The sequence below is a fragment of the Spermophilus citellus genome (assembly GCF_964194105.1).
Source record: "Spermophilus citellus genome assembly, chromosome: 12".
Classification (NCBI taxonomy): domain Eukaryota; kingdom Metazoa; phylum Chordata; class Mammalia; order Rodentia; family Sciuridae; genus Spermophilus; species Spermophilus citellus.
The window spans coordinates 77,791,809-77,818,811 of NC_138198.1; the positions used below are offsets into that span (position 1 = coordinate 77,791,809).

Sequence of the window (27,003 nt, forward strand, 5' to 3'; positions counted from 1 at the left end):
TCCCAGGGTATCTAGAGTTTAGACCCAAATGAACTCTCCACAGGCAGGGTTTCCACTGGCTCAGAGATTAAAACAAGGTGGAGCACAAAATCCTTTGACCAGGTAAGCAGAAGCCAAGGTCAACAGAGTTAGGTTTATAGTTGAGGTTATGGTAAAGCTGGTCTTTCTTTTCTTTTTTTTTGGTACCAGGGATTGAACTCAGGAACATTCAACCACTGAGCCACATCCCCAGCCGTATTTTGTATTTTATTTAGAGACAGGGTCTCACTGAGTTGCTTAGTGCCTCAACATTGCTGAGGCTGGCTTTGAACCTGCAGTCTTCTTGTCTCAGCCTCCAGAGCCACCAGGATTATAGGCATGCGCCATTGTGCTGGCAAAACTGACCTTTCTTATAAGCAGAGAGTGAGGGTCTGGAAATACGGAGATACCAAAGGTCAGCGTTAAGTAAGTCCTCAAGGCTAGTGGGTGGGACAGAGATATGAACTTCACTGAAACTGAAAGGACGCACCAAAGGAATCAGCTGAGCACACTGGGAGTGCCAGTACCAATAAAGGATGATAAAATCAAACCCCACCCCCTCGTGACACGCAGCAGACTTCAGCACGCACTTCTTCACGACCTTCACGACCTTCTGCACCTAAGCTCCCACTTGCTGTGCTGTTCAGTTTCTGTTTTCATCAAGTCAAGTATAAACAACTCAAAGACAAAAACCGTGTCCCCAGTTCCTCAGGTCTGTGTGCTAAATACTCAATGGCATCTAACAATTGAATGAATGATGTTTCAGGGAGATGTTAAAGACAAGGTACTTCTTTATACTGTGGAGCCATAATTAATGATTCCTCCCAGAGGACAAAAGCATCTGGAACTCTCTGAGTGTCCCAGGCCACCCAGATGGTATGCTCACTTGTCCTTGTTGTTTTTCAGAGGGTATTATTCCCGGACCTCCCACCAACCTCTCTGTCACTGAGGCCACCAGGAGCTACGTGGTACTAAGCTGGAAGCCCCCTGGCCAGCGTGGCCATGAGGGCATCATGTACTTTGTGGAAAAGGTAAGACTCCAGAATCAAGGTTACCTTGTGCCACTTCCCAAAGACTTCTTTTTTTTTTAAGTAGAAGTAAAGTTGTGGGAACAATGAACTGAGGGAGAAGAAAAAGGGGACGTCCTGAACTCTTTACATCCTTACAACCATGAACTCTCCATAGAAAAATGTATATCTTGTGGAACTTTGCCTGAAAGTCTTCTTGTCTCAGGGGACTTATGGAACTTTAAGCCTCACCCATAAACTCTTAAGAGGACTTACAGATCCCAAATCATGTCTCCTATAGGAAAAAGAAATATTCCTGAAATTGTAGATTGCCTTTATGATGGCATTTTTCTGGAGATTTTCTGTCTCCCTTTCTGTGTTAAGGGATCTTCATCCCTCTACCACTTGACCTTGTGTGGTAGGGAATGAACATCAATGGGGTAGATAGGTCAAAGGAATAGAAAAGTTGCACTACTTTCAAAAAACAGGGAGAGTTGAGCATAGCAAACCCTCACACACCACCGTGTAAGTGCAGAGAGTAGAGTGGGGTCAGGGATGACAAAACCACCAAAGACACTGGAGAGTTCTTTCTCACAAACACACTTGTGTTGAGGATCAGAACACTGGGGAGGGTCACATACAATGAAGGCCTAGAGTGAGTGAAATGGACGAGGATGAAATGTCAATTAATCATACACCCCTGCTCAAGGGGAGTTCTGATAAGCATTGATGCCCAGCAAATGGAAAAGAGTCAACCTGCAGGACAGGATTGGGGAAACGGATCCAGTTGCCAGTATGGAAACACAGGAGAGCCTGCAGGTAAGGCCCAGGTCAAAGGGATGCAAGAAATCCCTGGTTCACAGGATCATGGCTTCTTGAAAAGGATGTTTAAGGAGTTTGCTTAACATGAGGCTCAAAATCCATTTGTTAAGAAAGTTTTTATTAGGTGTGGGGAGATTACAGTGGTAGAACACGTAACCTAGCATGCATAAGGCCTTGTGTTCGATCCCTAGTACCTCAAACAAAAAAACCCACATATGATTAGGGTATAATTGAGAAGATAAAACAAAATACTTTTTTTGTCTTATATATTAGAACATTTACATTTTTATTGGTAGTGATGATGCACTTTTTTGGTTGGTTGATGGTTGGTTCTTGTTTTTTTTGGTTTTGTTTTTGTTTTGTACTGGGGATTAAACAAACCTGGGGGTTCTTACCCACTGAGCCACATCCCCAGCCTTTTTTTGTTTTTTATTTTGAGACAGGTTCTCGCTAAGTTGCTTAGTGCCTCGCTACATTGCTGAGACTGGTTTTGAACTTGTGATCCTTCTGCCTCAGCCTCCCAAACTGCTGGGATTAGAGGTGTGCACCATCATGCCTGGCCTATTTTTTTTAACAGTAAATGAAACCAGCCTTTGCACTTTCAAATTTTATTTTTATAAAATTGTATACTAGCATCAAAACTTATCATTTACATTTTACTTTGATAGCAAAATCATAGAAGGACTTTTTTTCACATAAATACAGAGTGCAGATAATTTTCCTCTTTTATCTTGGATGCTTATTCATCAGAATTGAATATCAATTCAATTTCAGAAAAATCTATTAGGTCACCTTCCCTGACAATTATTGCAAGAGAATAAATTTCATAACCATCTGTAAATTAGGCAGCAACATAAAAACAACATAGAGATATCTTTTGGTCTTTTATTTATTTCAAATCAATGGCCCTTGACAAAATTATAGGAGAGCTAAAAATGCGAATGTCCAGGATTTCCATTTTTTTTTTTTTGTACCAGGAATTGAACCCAATTCAATTAAGGGGTGCTTAACTACTGAGCCACATCCCCAGCCCTTTTTTACTATTTTATTTAGAGACAGGGTCTCGCTGAGTTTTTAAGTGTCTTGCTAAGTTGCTGAGGTTGGCTTTGAACTCTCAATCCTCCTGCCTCAGCCTCCCGAGTTGCTGGGATTACAGTATACACCACAGCGCCCAGCTCCATAATTTCCCTTTATTAATTACTTTCCTCATGTTTAGCTCATGTCTTTGAGCTGCATTCCTCTCTTCCTTCTTATCCCTAGCAAACTGATAACCATAAATACATCTTCTCTTCCACATGAACATGGACATTTCCCAAAAGAGTCTGGTTTTGGGGGGCTGGAGCTGGCGCTGGGGTTCAGTGGTAGCACACTTGCCTGGCATGTGTGAGGCACTGGGTTCGATTTTCAACACTGGGTATGAATAAATAAAATAAAGGTCTATCAAAACTACAAAAATATTTTTTAAACAAAGAGTCTGGTTTTACAAAAGTAATATTTAAAATTTTTATGTACATAGTTATATTTTCTAGATAGTAGCCTCAAATAAAATAAAACCCAAGTAGCATTCTGAGCTTTTTTTTGTTTGTTTGTTTGTTTGCTTGTTTGTTTAATAGAGGGCAAGAATAGAGTGGTAGATAAATAAATGTTCATTTCCTGGGAGTGTTTAACACACACCTGCTCTTCATCTCTTTGAAATGATACACAGGGAGTTCTGAATAACCTCTGTGACAGTAATTACCATCTTTCCTGTAATAACAAAGCACAACAACCCAATTCTGAGGCATTTTCTGAGGAGTCAACACTGGCTTCTATTGACTGTTTCCTCTGGTCACATCAACTCTGATTTCTCCATGAAAGTCTGTCACTTCCCTAGACCTAAATACCTATGAATCTGTGATTAAAGATGTTAAGTATCTTCCACCAGCCCACCCATTTGGATAGAAGTGGACGTTCATGGGTACCATGTTGATTTGAGGGGCTGCATGGGGTGCAGTCCACTCTTACAGAACACCCAGGATGCTGAGACATTGGGGATATAGAACATGTCCAAAGACTTGGGGGTGTTTACAGAACTGTCTAAATGTCAAACCATTCTGAGCTGAGTCTAAAATTATTTTTGCTGAATTACTTCTGTCCCATGGTGTATTTCCATTTCCAGAATGTTCATGCATCTGGCAGCACTGCCTCTTGGGTTAGTCCCTGTGCTTGCATCTTCTCATGGAACTTTTCGCCTGGAATTTGCATGCACATAGAACATGAACCTGTCTACAGGTCTGCAACCAACTAGTTATGTCATATCTGTGATCCCTAAAATGATTGAAATTGATTGTTTTATTAGTTCGGGAATCAGATAAATCCATTTCTGCACTCCAACCATCCCTATCCTATATTTTTTTCAGCCCCAGACTTTTTCCTTGTGTATCTTACATCTTGAGCTCTTTCCCTCATTCCCCTGTCAAAAATACAGTCCTGTCAGAGATAAGGACTATATCACTTGCCAGGCTCTGTTTCTATCAACAGGAATGAAAATAGTGTTTGCCATAGGCCTGGAACTTTTCTACATGTTAACCCACTGAATTCTTAAAGTAACCCTTTGAGGTTCATAGTTTTATTTTCATTATAGTTATTTTGTAGATGAGAGAATTGAGATATTGATGGGATATATCACTTGTCCAAGGTCACACAGCAAGCATGAGCCTGAACTAGGATCTGAACCTGGGAAGTCTGGCTCAGATCCACAAATCCAACCACAGGTTGAACATTCATAATCTGAAAATCCAAAATCATGAGCTAACATGATGTTCAAAATGTTTTGGATTTTAGGTTTTCAGATAGAGAATTCTTAACCAATAAAGTCTATGCAAGTTTTCCAAAAATTCAAAAAATTCCAACATCTGAAGCACTTCTGGTTCCAAGCATTTCAAATAAGGAATACTGAACCTGTATTTCACAAGGCTGCCTTTCAATCTTCCCAAATTCAATCTCTTGAGAACTTCAAAAACATCCTTGAGAGGGGCAAAGTTATAACAGCGTATAAAGTTCTTAACCTAACAAAAGACAGCTATTATTTTTTATTATGAAAGTATAAACAACCAATAATTGTTTAAGGAAATACCCCCCTGGGGGGGATAGTCAAAACACAACTATAAACTAAAAAATTAAATGTCTGAGACAAAGTTACTCTTCAATAGGCAGTAGATCACACAGACAAATGACACATTATCCTAAAAGACACTGCAAGGGACTTTAGAGGTTGCCTTACTAAATCTGCCTATTTTACAGATGAGGAAACCCAGACCAAAAGCATTCATGTGATTTTTCAAGGTCGTGTAGCTCCTTATTAACACAACTAGGATCAGACCCATATCTTTGGGTCCCTTCTATCATTCCACGCCTCCAGTCAAGACAGTGAAGATTATGCTGAATAATGATCTAGTAAACTTATATGCCCCAAATATGTCACCTTTGACAGCTGGTTAACCTGTCACAAAAACTGGATTTCTGGAAAAATCTTTTGAAACCCTTAAAAACATCTGTAGCAAAATCAGGCAGGATTTTAGAAATCTCTGCTTCTGCTGAGCTTGGGCACAGTTAGAAGTAGTCTAGGAGAAAGAAAGGATCGCTGAGGAATTCTGACAGTTTTCTTACTATATTCTGTACCTAATCTCACCACATTCTCCATTTAAGGGTTTCCATGTCACTCTACATCATTTTAATTTTAAGAGTAAATCTCTTTAAATTAGTTTTCCTATGACTTACCCTAAAATTTGTGTGAGAATAAAAAGCGCACATTCTTTGTCTTTCACAAATTTCATTCATTCATTCAAACTAAAAAAGTTGATTACTGTGTGCCAGATACAGTTCTAGGCTCTGGGTTAGAGTAGTGAATTCAACAGCTCTCTAAATTCATGGAATATACTTTCCACTGGAGGAGACAACAAATAAGTTATTTAATTTCAAATAGGGATACATGTTTTGGAGAGAAATAAAGCAGGGCAAGGGATAGAGTGATGTTAAAAAAAAAAAAAAAAAAAAAACAAGAATTCTTTTTAAATTGGTGATGGGATCTGGTGATTGAAACAGCCTCTCTGAGGACACATGGATATTTGAGCACAGGACCTGAATGATGTTATGAGTCACTAAATAACGTTCAATTAAAATAATACAGTTTATAACAATGTCATGAAAATTTATATGATACAGCATATTACATTTAATTATCTACCCTACGTTTTATAAAAATACTTGACTCCAAACTATCCTTGAAATAAAAACTTCCTTAAGTAGATCGATCTGCTTAATAAAGGAAGTGAAGTCTTAAAGTCCCATATTTGTCAAAGCCCCTTTGGTATAGAGAGAGAATCCTGGGCTTCATCCCCCACTTTCTTCTCTTCTCCAGTCTAACTTAGGGGCAGGTGGCAGTGTGTTGGCAGGTAAATAAAACTTGGAGATGCCTGGCCTCAATGGAGCCCCCTTTGTACTCGGTGGGCTTTCAATGGGGTCCCTGTTCTTGCTGCAGTGTGACGCGGGTACAGAAAACTGGCAGCGGGTGAACACAGAACTCCCGGTGAAGTCTCCACGCTTCGCCCTCTTCGACTTGGCCGAGGGGAAATCCTACCGCTTCAGAGTGCGCTGCTCCAACTCTGCAGGAGTTGGGGCACCCTCCGAGGCGACAGAAGTGACTGTGGTAGGGGACAAACTTGGTAAGTGTAATGTCAGATGGAGCAACTGTGAGCTTATTTACTCCAAGAGAACATTCCAAGCATGAATGGAGTTAGTATGCATACGTGCATATACCCACAGTATCTATGTGTGTATTTATATACATAACTGAGCACTTATTTTAAATATCTAAATGAATTTAAAACTGAATACATCTAATGCAATACATTTGGGGAAAGAGATTTACTTGCAATGTTAAACACTTGGAAATACACATAATGTCATTTATTCAGAGTTCATTTTATAGCTATTTTCTGATTCTTTTCCTTTTTTGTTATTTCTTCCTTTCTAACCCTTCCGTTTGGGTCTTATAAAACACACACACACACACACACACACACACACAGACACACACATAGGTAAAAATGAATCATTTTCATAAATTCAGACCATTCATCTTCCCTAGTAATCATATATTTGATTGATGATTGTACTTGGTCTATCTGTTGAATAAAAATTCATTATTTTTGTTTATAAAAAGTAGACTTCCCCAGTTTTTCTAAAGTGCATGGAAATTTAGTTGATGCTCCCAAACTAGCACTAAAATTTTTTCTGCCTTAACAAATATATTATGAAATAAAGCAGATATTGACATGCTTATTTGTGTACAGTTTCCATATATATGTGTTTATGCAGATGTGATGAGGTTAATTTTTCCAAATCATCCTGGGTTTTATCACCATTTTTCTCCTTACTCAGATATCCCCAAGCCCCCTGGCAAAATCATCCCAAGCAGAAACACAGACACCTCAGTGGTGGTTTCCTGGGAGGAGTCCAAAGATGCCCAAGAGCTGGTGGGATACTACATCGAGTCAAGCATCGTTGGCTCTGGCAAGTGGGAGCCCTGCAATAACAACCCTGTAAAGGGTTCACGGTAATTAAACGGGGTGTCTTAGAGCCACTGGGGGCCCAAACTGCAGCACAAACATCTAATGGAGGGAGATTAAGAAAGAGATAAATATACCACACATCTCCTTTAAATATCCAAATCCATTTAAAACGGAGCACGTCTATTGGAGTACATTTGGGACGAAAAGTTTGGCTTGTAATGTTAAACCCTTAGAAACCATAGCAGCTCTTCTGAGAGTTCGCTTTATACCTCTTTTCTGATAATTTTTCTTTTTATTATTTCTTTCTTTCTTCCCCCTCTGTTCAGGGCTTCAATAGGGAATGAGATACCAGATTCCAAGGACCTAATAGGCTCTACCAAACACACATGAACAGAAAGCTATCACCATTTCACCAATTCTAAGCATCACCATGATTAAATCCTATGCTAAGCTGACATAAGAAACAGCAACACAGGGACATTCTGGATGCTTTGCCACTTGGTTGTCTCTGTTTTTAATGTGGGGAGGGTCATTTTTTATTGTTGCTGTCAACTGTATTCTCAACCAGCTTTGTAATCTGGTGGTGAATTCTGCATCCACACTCTGAGCTTCCTTTGATTTAGAACCAGTCTGAGAGGGGGATCAGATGGGCTTGTGGGGCAAGTTCTGGCATGGACCTCTTCTAAGGCCAATGACCTCATAGGATGAATTGGTTCTTTTGTAGAAAATGAGAGAATGGGAGAAGGAAATATATTTTGTAAAATATTCATTTCTTACAACACAGTGTCTATGCTCTCCAGCATTTTCCTGGGGCTTTTCAGGAAAGCTGAAGGGTCATATCCACAATATCTCAGCGCCCCTAACACTCGAGGGCTCAGTAAATATTGGCAGAACCAAGCTGACCCTAAGCACTGAAAGACTGGCTGCCTTTATAAATATTTGAACAAGCTAAAAGTAATATAGTCATTAGCAGACCTGTTATTTCCTCAAGCTACAGTTCTTAGATGGATTTAAATATTACAGTGATTCATGAAACAGCTATTTATAGCCATGAGAGCAATTGGAGAGTAAGGTTGTTGTATGTGTGAAACTGCCTGTGGATTCACATCTCATTATTGCATACTTACATCTAAATAGTAATTCTCACCTTATTATCAGATTCCAGGGTAATTCTCAAGTAATTGTACCTTCTTTGGCATGTAGGGAGACAGTCTCTGTGACAAAGAGCAGCCAATGCCTTGCAGTCATGAGCATATGCCCGAAATAGCCATTAATAATAACATTAATGCCACCTATTATTTATTAAATACCTCATGTATGCTAGACCCTGTAATGATATTTTTTTCTACTTTATGGCTAATCTTTACATGAAATTTTTATGTAGGTGTTATTATCCCCATTATACTGGTGAATATTAAGGGAAAAACCAGGAGTCCTCATTTTTTGACAGAGTTTTAAAAATTGATTTAATTGCCTTCTTGTCTAAAGTACATATGTTACCTGAATCTCTCTACAGATCTTTTCTTCCTTTTGAAAAAATGAATCATTTTCATAAATTCAGACCATTCAACTAAACTAGTAATCATCTTCCCTAATTTTCTTCCTAGGAAAGTCTTTTTGAAACTTTCTTTCCCTTTTAGATTTACCTGTCATGGATTGGTGACTGGTCAGAGTTATATTTTCCGGGTCAGAGCAGTTAATGCAGCTGGACTTAGTGAATATTCCCAGGATTCAGAAGCTATTGAAGTCAAAGCTGCTATTGGTAAGTTCCTTATGCATAACTTGGTAGGGGAAAAAAGTGAATTTCTCTAAATTATAAAAGAAGATATGTTGCCTCCAGAAATCATCTAAAGCTTCTCATACTGCTCCATACTCTATCTTTAGATGATCATTTTCTTTGGCTTTAGGTGACTTCTAACTTTCCATAGCTGTCATTGACAGATCTTCATCACTTACCCAGATTCTGCACATCTATAACCTTTTCATCTTCACAATTCCACATTTCCTCAGATATTTTCCATTGTGTGAAACTCCATTCTAACTTCATGCTCATCCTGGGACTGTGGAGGGCCATCCTGATTCCATGAAGTGGTATATCACCCATAACCCAGATCATCTTGTACCCAAAAGCTATTTCATCTACAACAGAGCTTGGCTTGTTTTCACTAACAGTACACTAACATACTTCTTACAAACCCTTCTAGAATCCATGTAAGGTGGTTGCTTAATCATGTGTTTCATCTCTGCTTGCAAAATAACCATCAGAATAAAACCAGTAATAAAATAATTATATGTATGTGTGTGATGTACCTCCCAATTTTGGGTAGAGTAGGAAGGGACCCGGGTAATCCAGACCAACAAAAATAAAATCTGTAATATGCTAACATATTAAAAAGAGGTTGAGCTGGTGGTGTCACTCAGTGGTAGAGCACATGCTTAGCATGCTCAAGGCCCTGGATTGAATCCCCAGCACCATATCTATATCTATATCTGTATCTATCTATCTATCTATGTTTCTATCTATCTATATATATATATAGAGAGAGAGAGATCATTTAATGTCTGTTGTCTTCTATTATTATCAAATATTACTTTCTAGTATTTCCTTTTTGTTATTTTTTTAGTTATAAATGGACACAATACTTTTTATTTTATTTATTTATTTTTATGTGGTTCCGAGGATCAAACCCAGTGCCTCACACATGCTAAGCAAGCATTCCACCACTGAGCCATAAGCCCAGCCCCTCTAGTATTTCTTATAATAATATGGACAATGGCAGACATGTTTTTTGAAGTTGGGAGGTACAGGTCATTCCTGTTGTAGTAATGGATAGAATTCTGTTATGAAATCAGGATCTTTCATATGATGTCTCTTGTACACTTTTTAATATTATGTCTCTTGCCTTTTTTTTCCTGTTCTGTTGAATAAGAGAGCTTATCTACCTCAAGAAATGTCTAAGACTTGTTTTTCTGTATAAACTAAAAACCCGCTGGGTTCTGCAAATAGAACTGGTTTCTGTTCTATGTCTGTGGTTTTTTGTTCTCATTTCTTCTTTTTTCCAGAATATGGAGAAGTTGAAATGTTTCCTAGTGTACATTATGGGAAATGTGTGCTCTCCCTATTTCTTGTAAATCCAAGTGATTTCTGTCAGACCAAGATGGTTTTTGCTCTGCTTGCAGTCCTGATGTTATTTCTGTTTGTTCTGTTACCTAAGAGCAATGTACACGTCTCCAGGCTCACAGCGTTTCTGTTGTTATCTGGCGATTGTAGGGGGAGGAGTGTCTCCAGAGGTGTGGCCTGAACTGAGTGATGCATCTGATGGACTAACAGACTCCAGGGGGGGCGTGCATGGAGCCTCCCCACCAACCTTGCAGAAAGCTGCTTTGCCCAGTAGCAAACCTAACAAACCTTCACCACCCAGTAGCCCTCCCAGCCTGGGCCAAACAGAAGTGAGTAAAGTAAGTGAAACAGTTCAGGAAGAGCTGTCCCCACCACCACAGAAGGCAGCTCCCAAGGGGCAAAGTCAGTCTGACCCCCAGAAAAAGAAGAAGGACCTCGTAGGTGAGAATTGAAAAGTCAAGCCGTTCCATCTGTCTCCATCAGTGTCCTCACCTCTCATTGTCTGGGTTACATTCTTCAACATCTGTGTTCACGTCCATCAGTGTGGATTCTGAATGTTATGTTTTCAGCTAACCATTCGAAATACTGTTGACTAATGAATTATAAAAGTAATCAGAGATGGGTTGGACATTTATGCACTATTGCTTGAGCTGAACAATGATCAGATGTTTAGAGGAATTTGGTTCCAGAGCCTATTTTTTTTTTTTTTTTTTTTGGTTTGTCAGGCAGACATACCTGTGGCCTAAGTTTGCTAAGAGACGTAGAAGGTCAGGAAGAGCTTATATTAGAGCCTATGTGAGATTCTTTGGAGTACGCATGTTCAGTACATGTACAGGAAAATTATTTCATCAAGAAGTGACCGGGATCATAGTTATTAACTTCTATTGCTCATTCTTAGGTTTACAAGTGACTATTCACATTTAATTCAAATCATTATCTCTTTGAGTTGTCATGAAAAGCTTAACAGGATATTATAATCACCTAAGCGCCATAGTCTATGATACACAGTCCACACTCCCGGATGTCAGTAAGGTGACAATGACCTGATTAGGATATCTGATACCTGTGCCTTATATATTCTAAGAGACCATGTTTTTCTTAAACCAAGTGAAATGCTGAGCATATGCTGATAAGTTTTTAAATGCCTCTGTCTGTCTCCTCTCTCTACCCCCATTCAAACTTATATAACTTCCTCTATTTTTTAACATTTATTTGTCCTTTTAACTCAAGAAAACGAATGGGATTTTCAGTTGAGAGTCCATATGCACAAGGGATCTGAAATAGAAAGGGAAAGAAAGCTGTTTATGAAGGCAGTTGGTGAGTGTAGGGGGGAGAAACAAATGTATTTTATTTTAAAAATCTTCACTTTTCTGAGGATCTTTTTGAATAAGAATGAGATTGTTTCTTCATCTCCTATAATCCAAATAAATATTCATGGAATTATTTTTGATGCTATTGCATAGCTGGGTGGATTTCTATCACCTCACCCTCTCTTTCTTCATTGAAAACTAATAAGCTCAGTAGTGAAGTGAAAAGTTGATTAGCATAGCCAGATAAATGTAGAAGGACTTTTGAAATATCCTCCCAATATTTTTCTAGCTAGGCACTAATAAACACAGCGACAGCCATTCGGTATTTTGTGCTACATGAATGACGTTCCAACATCAAGTTTAAGATGATGTGACAAGAGCTAGGGGTGTAGCTCAGTGGCAGAGCACTCACTCACCTAGCATGTGTGTGGCCCTGGATTGCCTCCCCAGCATAAGAAAAATTTAAAAATAATAATGTGGCAAAAAAGTATTATCTGCTAAGAGAAAGTCACATGGCAAATAGTGCCTTCTTTTTAAAAAATAGTTTTTAAAGGTGGCATCCATCTGAGCTCCAAAATAAGATTTTTTTTCCTGAGTACAGACAGAACCTACATAGTTATAAGATCTCACCAGGGTAAGTGTTCCTGAATGATGAAGTGCTAGCCATTTGGAAATATGTGGAAATTCTAAATACACAATTTGCGACAGGAAATGGTGTACACATTCCATTTTCCTCAGGGAGCAAATAAAAACAAACCATATAAAGAAGCAACAATGTATACCTTGGGAAAATTTTCTTCTTATGGGAAAAAAATCATTTTTCAGGATATTGTACTATTTTTAAATGTTTGAAATAACAATTGCAATGAGATTATTACTGTGTGTCCATTTTCTTCTCATGCTAATACCAAGTTACTGATCAGTCAGTCTCACATTTTCATTTTATACTGCAAGACCTTCATTCAGGGCACCAATCAAACAAGTTTCATATGTACAGAGTCATGAGTGCATTTCTCTTACTCATGAGCTACTCATATTGCAACAGCGGCACCATCTCCACCTTATGACATCACCTGTCTTGAAAGTTTTCGTGACTCCATGGTTCTTGGATGGAAGCAACCAGATAAGACTGGAGGGGCAGAAATTACTGGATATTATGTGAACTATCGTGAGGTAATTGGTGGGGTACCAGGAAAATGGAGAGAAGCCAACATCAAGGCTGTCAGTGACGAGGCATACAAGGTAAGCATGTGACCATCCTAGGGTGACAGGCCCTATGAATGAGGATGTGCTTGCATGCACCCACTCCTTATAAAGGATTTGTGTCCTTTCTTCAGTATCCATCCTCTGCATGAGCATGACTTTTATGAAAAATATTCCTCAGTCCATACAAGCAGTTTGGCTAACCAGGCAGAATTTGTATTTTCTTTTCTTTTTTTTAAAATATCTTTATTTTATTTTTATATGGTGCTGAGGATCGAACCCAGTGCCTCACTGAGGCATGCCAAGCAAGCGCGCTACCACTTGAGCCACATCCCCAGCCTCAGGATTTATATTTTCTGGTTCTTACACATAAGCATAATTTCTTAGAATATTTACTATTAAATGCATAATTATTGCAAAAACTAAAATTTCTTTCAAAACTTACAAAATATGTAAGCATATGTCACTAGCTTATAATTTTAATATATCACCTGTATATTTTTGGGATTCTCTATAGACATAGTCATATTATCTGCAAATAATGATTTACTTCATTCCCAAATTTTATTTCTTTTACTTCATTTTCTTACCATACTTTATGCCTAAAGCCTCTAGCACCATGTTGAATAGAAGTGTAGAAGTGGTGATGCTGGCCGTTCTTTATTTTGATCCTTATTTTAAAAGAAAAGTTTTCAAGCGTTTCACCATTATTTACTCCGTTTGCTAAACATGCTTTGCAGACGATATTGCCCATTATAGGAAGTTTTCTACTGTTCCCAATTTGTCAAGAATGAATTTAAACTATTTTTCAAAAATGCTTTTCTGAGTCTGTTAAGTGGTCATAGTTTTCCCTTTAATTTTAATGTGGTAAATTCTCGTAATTATCTAATCTCAGCTACTCCAGAAGCTGAGGCAGGAGGATCACCAGTTTGAGGCCAGCTCAGGCAACTTAACAAGACCCTTTCTCAAAAAAAAAAAAAAAAAAAAAATTAAAAGGGTTAGGAATGTAACTCACTGGTAAAGTGCCTCTGGATTCAATCCTCAGTATTGGGAACAAAACAAAACAACCTTGCATTTCTGGTATATATTGTATTTGGACATTATGCAGTCTATATTGTATACTCTTCTTATATATACCAAAATTTTATTGTCAATATTATTTAGGTTTTGCTTCTGTGTTGTGATTGAGATTATCCTGAGACTAGAATTAATTTGATACTGATATCTGACAAAGACAGTACAGGCACAGAAAATCGCAGGATAATCTCACTTAGTTGAGCTGTAACTTCACTCATTTTAAATGTCATTTTATATATTTTGAAATGACTTTATTAGATGCATACAAAGTGACTCTATTATTAAGAATACGTTTTGTCTTGAAGTCTATATTTTCTGTTATTATTATAAGTACACTGGTATACTGGTTTTCTTTTGGTTGGAGTTTGCATGGTATGTAACTTTTCATTTTCTTTTTTTATTATTTTCCATATTTCTGTAACTTTATGTTTTTATGTGTCTCTTATAAATAGCATACAGTTACATGTTTTTCCCTGTATGACAGTCTTTGTCATTTAGAAATATTTAAAGTTACTACAGATTTTCTTTAAATTCTGGGCCTGGGGATGTAGTGTGGTGGTAGAACACATGCTCAGGGTCCTGGGTTTGATTCTCAGTCCTGCAAAAAGCAAAATGTGGATTTTTATTTTGTACTTTCTATTTGTTCTTCCTGTTATATGATTTTTTGTTGTTTTTTCTTGATTACTTTTGAATATTTTTAAAAGCCATTTTATTTTCTCCTCTACACTACCTTAAAAGACACATTCTAGGATTTTGGCTTGTTTTTGGTGACTGAGCAAACTTAGAATCTGATGTTACTCCATGTGTTTCACTCTTGTCTCAGAAGCATTAAGACCTTATAATACTTTAACCCATTTACCATCTTCCCAAGGTATATGCTATTGCATGTGTGTGTCTTATGTTCTTTTTAAAATCTAAATAGTATTGTGATCATTGTTTTAGAGATACAATATTTGTTTAGATTTACCTCCATTTATACCATCCTATGAGCTGTTAATCCTTAATCTTTGACATTCCATTGAGATTATTTCCTTTTTTAAAAAATATTTATTTTTTTAGTTTTAGGTGGACACAATATCTTTATTTTACAATTATGTGGTGCTGGGGATCGAACCCGATGTCCCTACATGCTAGGCAAGCACTCTACCACTGAGCCACAATCCCAGCCTGAGATTATTTCCTTTTGCCTTGAATAAATATTTTAGTATTTCCTTTAGTGAGATTATTCTGAAACCAAATTCTTTATTTCTTTAGCTGTTAAAACCATTTTTATCTGTTCTTTTTAGTTATACATGATAGTGGAGTCAATTTTGACATATTTATACAAACATGTAAGCTCTTTATTTCTGTTTGTTTGAAAATATCTTTTCTCATTCTACAAAATTATTTCTTCTAGGTAAAAATTCCATAATGGTAGTTTTTTGTTTGTTTGTTTGGTGCTTATAAAGATAATTCCATTATCTCCCAGCTTATTGTTACCTCTGACGTGGCATTTGAGGATAATTTGTATTTTTTAGGCAGCTTTAATATTTCACTTTATTTTTTGTGTACTACACTTGAAATATTATCTGTCTTTTAAAATGTATCTTCAGGGCTGGGGATGTGGCTCAAGCGGTAGTGCACTCACCTGGCATGTACAGGGTGCTGGGTTCAATCCTTAACACCACATAAAAATAAAATAAAGATATTGTGTCCACCTAAAACTAAAAAGTAAATATTTTTTAAAAATGTATCTTCCTAGGAATTTGGGGGGAGGATTCTTCAGTCTGTGAGTTGAATTTTTCAGAAAGACCTCTTTAGAAAATTCTTTATCTCCTGAATATTGTTTCTACCCCATCTTCCTCACTTCTCCCAGAATTTTAGTTAAACATGTCTGACATTCTTGCTCTATCTTCCATGTCTATTAATCACTCTTCTCTCTTTCCTATCCTCGTGTCTTTCTGTCTTTATAATTTCTTCTGATTTTCTTTCAGTTTACAAATTATCTTCCTTTGCATCTGATTTTTCTATTAACACATTCATATTTTTTTTTCTTGCTGCGTTCTCCCTTTTTTCCAGGTCACATTTTACATGTTTTGTGGTGTACTTCTCCTACAAACCTTTTTCACACCAACGTATTCCATCATTTCTATTCTGCAAATGCTTTCACATCTGCTACTTTGTCATCCACATTTACCCTTGCAGGAACCCCATTCCATCCAATGGATATAGAAAATATTAGGTCACTCAGTAAACAGCAGAAGTATAATAAGAACTTCAGTATTGTAATTTCTGACTTAGAACTCATTTTTCATTTATACATGCCCTAGTTTTCCATTTACACATAACAAATTACCACAAATATTGTGGCTTAGAACAACCTTTTTTTTTTTTCCAATGTCATAGTGTTCATGAGTCAGGGGTCTGGGAAAGGCTTAACTGGGTCTTCTGACAAGGTTCTCACAAGGCTGAAATTTGGGTGCCTGTTGGACTTCAGTTCTCGTCCAAGTTTCTTCAGACTGTTGGCAGAATTCAGTTCCTTGAAACTATAGAGCTAAAAGGCTTGGACTCCACAAATGCTAGTCACTTACTTGTTTCTTCTTAAAGAAAAAGAACAAATTTTGCTTCAGGAAGGGCTCAAGCCCCATTTTTAAAGTTCTTGATTGATTACATCAGGTTCACCTAGGATCATTCTCTTTTGATTAACACAAAATCAGCTGATTAAGGACCTCAATTCTTTCTGTTAACATCCCTTCTCCTTTGTAATATGACAATGGAGAAGGACTCAATGACTCAATCACAAGGATTGATACTCTAATACCTTTGCCATATTCTATAGGCCATAAGCACCCCAGGGAGGCGATTACAAAATGTTGTGACTCACCAAGGGCCGCCCTTAGGTGTATCCAACCCAAGGAGGTAAATAAATAAAACATTGAACAACTAGAATAAAACAAGGTCATCATGGGGTATTCCTGAGACAGGAGGTAAATAAATAAAATGTTAAACATCAAGAAAACACAATCCTGATACATTCCCTCACTGTGATGTTGTTGATGTTGCAGATTAGCAACTTGAAGGAAAACATGGTTTATCAGTTCCAAGTGGCCGCCATGAATATCGCTGGGCTGGGTGCACCCTCAGCAGTTAGCGAAAGTTTCAAGTGTGAAGAGTGGACCATTGCCGTTCCAGGTAAACTGAGGACACCCTGCCTCGGTACTGAGGCTTGGAGTTTCTTGCAACAGAACCTACAACATGAGACTCAATTGAAGCACTACATTTAAGAGAAAATAATTCTCTTGAGTCCCTCATGCTAACCTAAAGTTTTTATAACAATATCAAAAAATGGATAGCAACATAAAATTGAAAATCAATTCCTAAAGATTATATTCCAAATAAATCCCAGAGCCCCCATATCTCAAACTGTGCTTGGAGTAGGATTGACAGAAGTACACAATTAGAGTGCTAAGTAAGCATTTAAAAGAAATCACAATCTTTGCTTTTGCTTCTTAAAGGCCATTAAAGGACATCCAATTCAAATTCCCACAACAAAATTTCTCAAAAGTTTCTTGCATTCCCTCATTATGCAGTTTCCCAGTGCTCTGAAGCCTCTCATTTATCAATTCCCCAAATCTCTATCTCCAGACCTAGTCTATGTGGCTTCTCCGCCTCATTTTCTGTCCTCCTCCCTCTTCCCAGCTGTTTATTGTGTTATGTAGATAGATATAATGTACCTGCCTGGGACTTAAGTCTGGCTTCTTCTCTCCATTTGAACCTCTGCAGTGATTTCTCAAGTTTCCTCCCTCCCTTTCTCCCCCACCCCCCTCAAATTTGGCTGGCAAATAATCTCCTTTGCAGGTGGTCACAGGGAGGTGGCTGAAGGTGGGAGGAAAGAAAACAGGAAGTAGGCAGAACAACTCACCTAGGTGGGCACCTCTTATAGAGCTGTAAGATTGAATAAGTTTAATCACTGAATACAAACAAATTTGCTAAGCCATTAAGATTCCAACTAGCAACGCTGATGTGTTTGATGCGTGATTTTATTTTGTTTCCAATGGTACTGACTTCAAATGTGTCCTAGGATGATTAAAATCTTCCCATGGGGTTTGATATTCAGCATATTTAATCACTGGCATAGCATCAAAATAGACCACATTAGTGCCCCAGGCCATGTGAGGGCATCTAGGGTAGATGGCAGCCCTACCCCTGGCCCTTCCTTCTTTCCTCTACTTGAACCCCTGTGTCCTGGAAGAACCATCGTGTTACCTTCACTCAGTGAGCCCCCAGCTGCATTGCTTCTCTGCCAAGTGTGAATGGAAAGTTTATAAGAGACACTCAAGAGAGGTTTAAGGCCTCACTCAACTTCAGCAAATATGATAAGACAAATAAACTGCCTTTTCTTACATCCCTTTGATGCCTGTAGATATTTCTTAAGTTCTTTCTGCCACCTGCAAAATGTGAATCCAGTTTCAAAGTCTTGCAATTCCTGAATAAAGGTTAAGTGCAAATGACCAGAGTCTTAGAAATTCTAAGCATGCCTGTGGAAAGTGTTTTGATAGAAAATGGTGTAGCTGATTTTTAAAAAGTTGTAGGGTGAGCACTCTGAACAAGAAACAAATGAGGCAGTCCTCCACTCTCCTGACAACCGGACTTGGTGTTGGATAAGCCATGCATACAAAGTTTTTATAGAAGATAGCAAAAAGAATGTTGTATCTTCTTTCCATTGTGCACATGAAGAAACTGAGATTCAAGTTAAATGATGCACGGAAGGTCACACAGGTGGTAAATGACAGAATTAGTACTGCAAAATAGGTCTTCCTTTTGCTAGACAAGAGGTGTTAGGAAGCAGCAGAACCTAGTTTCTCTTCCCTCAAGTAGGATAGTCTGCCTACTTGGATGCCTCACTGAGCTCTATGAATAACACAAGATCACAATCATTAAAACCCTTTGCCAAATAGAATACGCCATGCTAGTGTAAGGTATATGGTGGAATATTTAAATATATTTCCATACAAGATATCGGAAGACAAGGATGATGTGTATTTGAAACTGTTGAGCCGAGGTAAATGGTCAAATATTGACTGTTGAGTTGCAAAATGCCAAAGCATAATACAATCTTGTGTTTATAGTTGCGTTCAGGTCACTGTGAGTCACTTCAGGTGATTTTGATTGGATGATGAGACATCACTTGCTAGTTTTAAAAAAGAAAAGAAATAAGTATACCACCTGAGTAGCAGCTGGAGTTCACACAAAGATAGGGGCGATCACATAGTAGTTTGGACTCTCCCTAAGAATGCAAAGAGCATGCCCAAGGGACACATCTTGGCTTTCTCCCTTCAGAGAGTATCAAGTTACTAGGCTTCTGAGCTTTCTCTTAATTGTCCCAAGGATGATGAATTGAATGAATGAAACAGTATTTCACACAGATTCAGGGACCATGGGATTGATTCTATTTTATGTTGCTGCAAGTTATTTTTATAAACCATAATCTGTCATTTGTTTTTTACCCTTTTGTGGGAATTCCCTCCAATTGGTGGTTATTCATATTCATTCAATTACTGTCTATGTTTATATGCCATCAAATAGAGTTGTTTTCAGCTAGGCACGGTAGCACATGACTGTGATCCCAACAATTTGGGAGGCTAAGGCAGGAGGATCACAAATTCAAGGCCAGCCTCAGCAACTAGTGAGGCTCTATTTAAAAAAGTAAAAAGGGCTGGGAATGTGGTTCTGTGGTAGAGTGCTCCTGGGTTCAATTACCAGTACCACCAAACTATTTTGCTTTCTTTAAATTATTTGAGTTTGAGGGGAGTTTCAGTCAAAAATAACCTAAGACTGAATCTGCAACTAAACTAGCCTGTTCTGATAAAAATGACTAACAGGTCCAAGGACAGCTTCTTGGGAAGTTTTAATTCAGGCTCCTACAGGCACCTTGAAGTATCTTTACCCACCTGCCCTCCATGAAAGAACTTAAGTGATGTAGAACAGTTGTGGAAATTTGCTATGAAATGACTACTAAATATCTATTTTCATGGGAATGCTAAATTTAAAAAATAAATAAATAAAACACACAGCATCAGATTCAGCTTTCAAACCTTAAAAGTAGTTGTAAATTTTTTCATATTTGAGTTCTTTGATTTACCTTATGATTTCTATTCATTCCCTTCTCTCTCTTTCTCAGGACCACCTCACAGTCTTAAGTATAGTGAAGTCAGGAAAAACTCACTGGTTCTGCAGTGGAAGCCTCCTGTCCACTCTGGACGGACCCCAGTCACGGGTTACTTTGTGGACATTAAGGAGACCAATGCCAAAGATGACCAATGGCGAGGACTCAATGAGGCAGCCATTAAAAACAAATACCTGAAGGTAGAGAATGCTTTTAGAGCATGCTTTTATCCTCTAAAAAGGAAAAGTGTTCTATTACTATCAACTTTAAAGATGGGGGAAAAAAACACTCTCTCTGCTTTGTTTATTTCAAATATTGGGCTCCTGGTAAGATTCCTTTTGGCAATAGTTAGAATTGCGGGAATTTTATGATGCTTGAAACAGTGGGGTGATATTTAAGCTGAATTCCTCAGCCTAGTAGTTTGAAAAACATCCACCAGCTCTTCCTTCTTGCCTCCTTTCCCTCCATGCTTCAACTTACCCCCTCACAGTCTTAAAACATTACTGCTTGTTACCATCCCCAAAAGGTGACTTTTTTATTCCTACCTCAAAAAAAATTTTTTTTTTCACTTTAGGGAGCTGTTTTTATAGAGGTCACACCAGAACATGGAAACTGGGCTCTTTTGAGTCACATCCTGTCTCACTTCACCTGCTGCCTCATGCTTGCACTCTCATGAGCTCTAGGAGATTAGCAGCACGGGTTCACTCAGCTCTTGAACTACCTTGCCCTTACCTGGGTCATTGCCCTCTGGATTCCCCTAGCGTATCCTAACCAAACCAGTTCCTAACTCTGTCTGCCAAAGACTGTTGTGCTGTAACCACTGACTCGCTCAGTTGTGCCAAAAAGAATGTTTCCCTCTATTGTTGGCAGAGCACTTGAAGACCCCCCAGATCTACAGTAGGGCCTCAGAAGCTATTGGGGAATAGGAGCCCCTTGCTTATTACCTGCAATGAAGTGTGACTGCACCACAGTCATTCAGTCATTTGCATACTGCATTCACACCAAAAGGATTTAACCAGACAGAGTTCATTTTCCTTTTTTTATTGGTAATTACCACCTGGTGAGATGAGGTGGTGAGAAGGGAGTAATTGGAAAGGGTGGGGGACATTGGATGGAAAAGGTAAGGGGATGTGATTTGGAAATTATAGAGAAGGGGAAAACCCAAGGAAAGGAGAGTAAGTGCACACAGGTCACATAGACTATGTATTTGTGGTGCTGTTGGGGCCAGTGGCTCTTGTCCCTGGAGTACTGGAAATGTGGAGGTGTGTTGTTGTCGCATCAGACACTAGACTATGGACCTCCTTCCTGCACGTGTTGCAGACACCTGCCTCAGCCACGCATCACCTACACAGCAGGTGCAGATGTGTCAGACATCTGGCAGTTGGCCTATTTTATCATAACAAGGAAATGTTTCTGTTCCTTTCTGGAAATTCACAGCTTACTGGTATTATTTATGAACATGGGATTTTAAACATATCAAATGCTATGCATTTAGCCTGTGCCTAAGTTCAAGTTCATTTACAAATTGAAATTCATTTCAAAAATCCATTCATTGGAAGGAAAGCTATCACTACATAAATAGTGATGTTCTGTTGTCATCAGCTCAATAAAATAAAATCGATTAAAAACCTAACAATTTAATGCATGACTCATTTAAATACACAGCCCCAAATCCTTCATTTAGTTGAATAAATGTATTCCAGCACTGTTTGATTTAAATCCTGTTGGGGATATGGATCTCCATCACAGGATTAGGTAGAAAATTATGGCTTCTGTGTGTAATAAATTCCTTCTTAAAATACAATATCACTTTTAAATGTCATGTGTTTTTAAAATAAAAGGATAATTTTTTAAAGTGTTAATAGTATTATTATTACTGGAATCATACCGTTACTATTACAGTGCAAATCCCTCAAAAAATCACACAAAAAATATGAAGAGAGACTGTCATACAAAAATAGAGTGTAAATGCAGAATTCAAAGAAAGAAATTACAAATGCACTTCAGAACTCAGAGAAAGAAATTATAAATGCAGTGCCAAATCCAAAGAAAATCACACACACACATACAAAAAATATGAAGTAGGTTCTCAGAAAAAGTCTCTTTGATGATTAAAAGCTTGAGGATTTAAAATTTTAATGCACTTTGATTATTCACAAATTACTTAAAGTCACAATTATGTTAATGTCTGTTTAGTAAGAAATACCTATATTTGATTTACAGGGACGATTTTTTTTTTCTGTTCTAGTGCTTGAACATGCTTTTAAGCAAATGGAAAGTGTCAGTGATCCATGCTTTTAATTCTCCTCTCTTGCCAAGTATTTCATCTGAATTATTCTTGGAATATCTCATATATGCTATTATGACCACTTTGTATTTTGTTGGAAGCCATTAAATTATCAAAAGAAGGTAGATCATCAGAGTTGGAAGGGAAACTCCTTGGCTATTGATAGCTGGTCTAGACAGAAGATAGTCCAGAGTCTGCTAATGGAGTGATTAGTCACAGACAGAATCAGCTCTAGAACAAAGGGTCCTGTGTCTTTGGTACTATGCGACTAAATGGTTATTACAGAGGAAGAACACATCTGTTTAAATAACATAAAACACCCACTGCTTTTACATCTGCTTCTTCCAGGTACAAGGCCTCAAGGAGGGTGCCAGCTATGTGTTCCGTGTCCGAGCCATCAACCAGGCTGGTGTTGGCAAGCCATCGGACCTCGCTGGCCCCGTTGTGGCAGAAACCCGTCCAGGTGGGCATTGACTTTTTCATTAACAATCATCTTGGATGGGGATGTCATTCAGTGGCTGTTCAATCCCTATCACTGCAAAGAAAAGAAAAAGTTCCATCTTCTCTGTGTAGGGTACTAACATTTAACCTGACTTTGTATTCTTTTCCCGATTTTCAAAATCATCAAAGTGTGCTAGCTAAGAAATTGAGATGTATGACCTTAGCGTAGGACCATTCATTTCTTCACAGGTACCGTGGAATAGGGATGAACCAGGTTTAAATTATCCAGGGGCTCTTTCACACCTAAGAACAGGAAATGCAGGCCTGGGAGGTAGCTCAGTGGTAGAGTACTTGCCAAACATGTACAAGGCCTTGGGTTCAATTTCCAGCATGGTAAATAAAACAAAATAAATAACAGAAATTCTGGATCAAATTATGCCTCCTGAACCAACTCTTCCAAGCAAAAGTCCCTGGGAAACAGTTTCCATTATGTCCTAGCCATTATGTCCCATAAGATACTCCCAATTATAGGGGAAGCTGAAATGGCCCAGTTAAATGAATTGCAGCTATTAAGAAGCTAAGGGCCAGCAAACTTTCTGTGAAGGACCAGACAGTAGATATTTTTTTGTTTTACAGCTATATGGTCTCTTTCACAACTACTCAGCTCTGCCATGGCATGAAAGCAGCCATAGACAATATATAAACTGATGAGCAGGACTGTGTTCCAATAAAATTTATTATGTCCGTAAAGTATATGCATTGAATAATATGCATTTTATGAATTATAAAATTTGAATTCTATATAATGTTTATGTGCCTTGAAATATAAACCTTTTTATTTTTTCAACTGTTTCAAAATACAAAAACATTCTTAAGCTTGTGGGCCATACAATTAGAGGCAACAAGCCATATTTAGCCCACAGGCCACAGTGTGCTGACCCATGGGTTAAACTAACAACAGTCCTGTCTGAATGGTCTGCAGAGCTGAGACAGCCCTCAACTTGCCAGACTCAAGAGATGCTGGGATTGGACAGGAGAAGACAGTCTTTCCTTTATTATGAGAACAAACTTTATAATGTTCATTGTCCCTATAATTTCAGATCATTCTATAATAACTATTTCTTTTTATCATTCAATCTGTGTCTTTTTAAAGTTATGCATTTCAGTTCTTTAAAGTTACGTAAAAGAAAGCATTGAAAGCAAAATAGGATTAAAAAAATCCTAACCAGTTATTTTTCAGTTTTTATTCATCCTAGTTCAAGTATTTTCACTTTAGTCTTTCCTTATTTTCAGAATTGAAATGAACCAAGAGCAGATACATCATGTAATATTTATTTTCCCAATGAGCAAAGAATGTAAACATAGGAAACTATTTTTACTACTTGTCACTCAAAAAGTATAAACAATGTATACCTTTTCAGGAACCATCTGCCCCTTTCATCTTAATAACTATTTTCAGTTACTCTTAAAACTAGTTTGGGGCTGGGGTTGTGGCTCAGTGGTAGAGCGCTTGCCTAGCATGTGTGAGGCACTAGATTCAATTCTCAGGACCACATATAAATAAATATCCATCAACAACTAATAAAAATATTTTTTAGAAAACTAGTTTGTAACTATGAGTCTGACAAAGGTGACCTTCTTTACAAAAGTGTGGCAGGTGTCTGGAAAAAGTGCCACATTCCAAGTAAGTAACCATTGCAAAATTCCAGGAGAAAGCAGAAAAATGCTAAGAACAGATACACCAGGTCAAAGTAGATGTACAAGGGACACCGGGACATATGCTCCTATAGAAACAGGACCCTTCATTTGTCAACTGTGGGGATATTAAAAGTGCCAAATGGACATATGTGAGGACCCAAGGGCAGTGTCTACACTCTCATAATAACAACATTTAGATTGCTCGATGAGTCAACTCTTACTAGTCTAGTCATGGGTAAATCAAAAGCACACTTTAACCTGTAGATTCCCAATCAGATCAAAGAAAGCACAAAGCAATTTCTTATTCGCTCTTCTCTAGCCTCCTGAATGGCAGATGACCAGGCATCTGACATTAACAGTGTCATCACTAGGGAAATTTTGACACCAGGAAAGGATCTGTGACCCTCTGAGTGAGAATTTTGTTTCACTGATCTGGAAGACAGTCCCCAAAGTCATTTTTGTGGTCCTTCCATTCCCGGAATGTAACTCCAACCAGCAGCTGCAGACAGGTATACACTAAGCAGCATCATATAGATGGGTTCAGGAGTCATTGACTCACAGTCTGAAAAAGAATCCTGAGACACACAAAGCCAAGATGCTTCCTCATGCAGGAGCGCCCAAACTCCAGTGATGCTGGACTTATTTTATGGGCAACAAGCACATTCTTTCTTGCAACATGTATTTCTAGAATTCCTTCTGTTGCTTGATGCTGTGTGGGCCCTGGGGGTAGAGTAATGTGTCATCTTTACTGCATACTAGTTTACAATCTTATAACAATAGCAGAGTTTACAACATGGTATGATGAGAGAGCTAGGATAATATATCTCCATAGCCAAATAGGCTATAAACCAGGTATCAAGGTTTTTTGAGTCCCTGTGAAAGCATATAGATAGCCCAAAATTGGCTATGTTTAGTAATTTTATTAAATACCAGTAGGTGACTTTTTCTCATGTATTTATTTTAGAATGGATGGAGTGTAGGGCCATGTTATCAATTTCAAGATTTGGGATGTAAAACTTAGATCACTGTTTCAGAAGAACTTCTTCTGGTATCCAGTATTAAAATTTCAGATAGAAAATCAAGCTTATCATGTAACAGAAAACTGCAAATACTTCTAACAGGATACCTCAAGTGTAACTGAATTCCATTTAAAAGTTAACCTAATCCATTGGGGGTTGTTCGGATCACTGAACTCCCTTTGAAGTCAAAGAATATGTAAGTAGATGTACTCCAGCCACTGCTACAAAGTATATCATGCTTTCCCATGAAATCCTTTAGCTAAAGAAGCCTATAAATAGAATAGGTGGAATCATATTTGGGGTAGATTTTTTTGGTACCAAAAAGGACATTCTCATCTGATATTTGATATTATTAAAGCAGTATCTATGGTTGATTGCATCAGGCCAGGGCATGGAGGTAGAGGCCAGGTGAGACAGATCATATGAGAGCCAAGAGAGAGACCTGCCAAGGTGTGGCAGGTGATCAGGAGGGCAACAGGCTGGCAGTACAGGCTGCAGGTATTCTTAGCAGAGAAAACTGCAGTGGGCAGGAGAATCAGGTGATGGGCAAGAATCTGAACACCAGGCAGGGCCCCAAGAAAGAAATGGGTCACAGAATGCTAGCACTTGGTCATGAGGAACAAGTCAGGTCAGCAGAATACACTTACAGAAGGAATAATGATTTGGGATTGAGTTGACATCCTAGTAATGAAGGGCACTTTACAATCCCAGAGTCTAACAGTTGGTTGGCCCAGAGCCTGGTAAGGCTGAGAAAGCTACTATGTACCCAGGGGCCTCTTGGTGGAGCCTTGGAAGACTCTGAAGCAGGAAGCCAGCCCAACTCCTAGCAATAAGCTCAACTGGTTCCTTTAGAAAACCACCCTAAAATGTACTTACTAATAGATCTTTCACCTACTGGGACAGTAGTTCTCAACCTTGGCTGTAATTTAGAATCATGCCAGGGACTTCAAAAGTATTGCTACCCAGACCAATTAAGTCAGACTCTCTAAGGCTGAGCCTATTGTTTGTTTAACTCCTTGAGTGATTCCAGTCTGAAACCAGGCTCAAGAAGTAGGCATTAGTCTCTGAGTACCTTCCCAATAGGGAGCTGTATCTTTTCTGTATATATGCTGAGAGTCTGGCATAGTACGTGGTATAGTATATATTAGTTAATCTACTAAACAAAAACATAATGAATAACAACTATGTTTAGCCAGTGAATGTGACTCAGTATGTACACTTCTCCCTGGGCATGTTGTGATACATGCCCTGGTTATAAAGGATGGACTGGAAAAGAAACATCCAGTAAGGGATGCAGGGGGTC

The 27,003-nt window shown here is 38.3% G+C and overlaps 1 protein-coding gene across 1 annotated transcript in view; it reads left to right on the forward strand.

Moving 5' to 3' along the window:
• The window catches only part of MYOM1 (myomesin 1), a 129,932-nt gene that overhangs the window by 67,491 nt on the left and 35,438 nt on the right, over positions 1 to 27,003 (forward strand). Inside the window, exons 14-21 of the mRNA XM_081263340.1 lie at positions 925 to 1,049; positions 6,367 to 6,550; positions 7,269 to 7,443; positions 9,040 to 9,161; positions 12,876 to 13,072; positions 17,155 to 17,281; positions 20,271 to 20,455; positions 22,891 to 23,005. Of these exons, the coding sequence (XP_081119466.1) occupies positions 925 to 1,049; positions 6,367 to 6,550; positions 7,269 to 7,443; positions 9,040 to 9,161; positions 12,876 to 13,072; positions 17,155 to 17,281; positions 20,271 to 20,455; positions 22,891 to 23,005 (1,230 nt within the window). The remainder of the gene's footprint in view (positions 1 to 924; positions 1,050 to 6,366; positions 6,551 to 7,268; positions 7,444 to 9,039; positions 9,162 to 12,875; positions 13,073 to 17,154; positions 17,282 to 20,270; positions 20,456 to 22,890; positions 23,006 to 27,003) is intronic.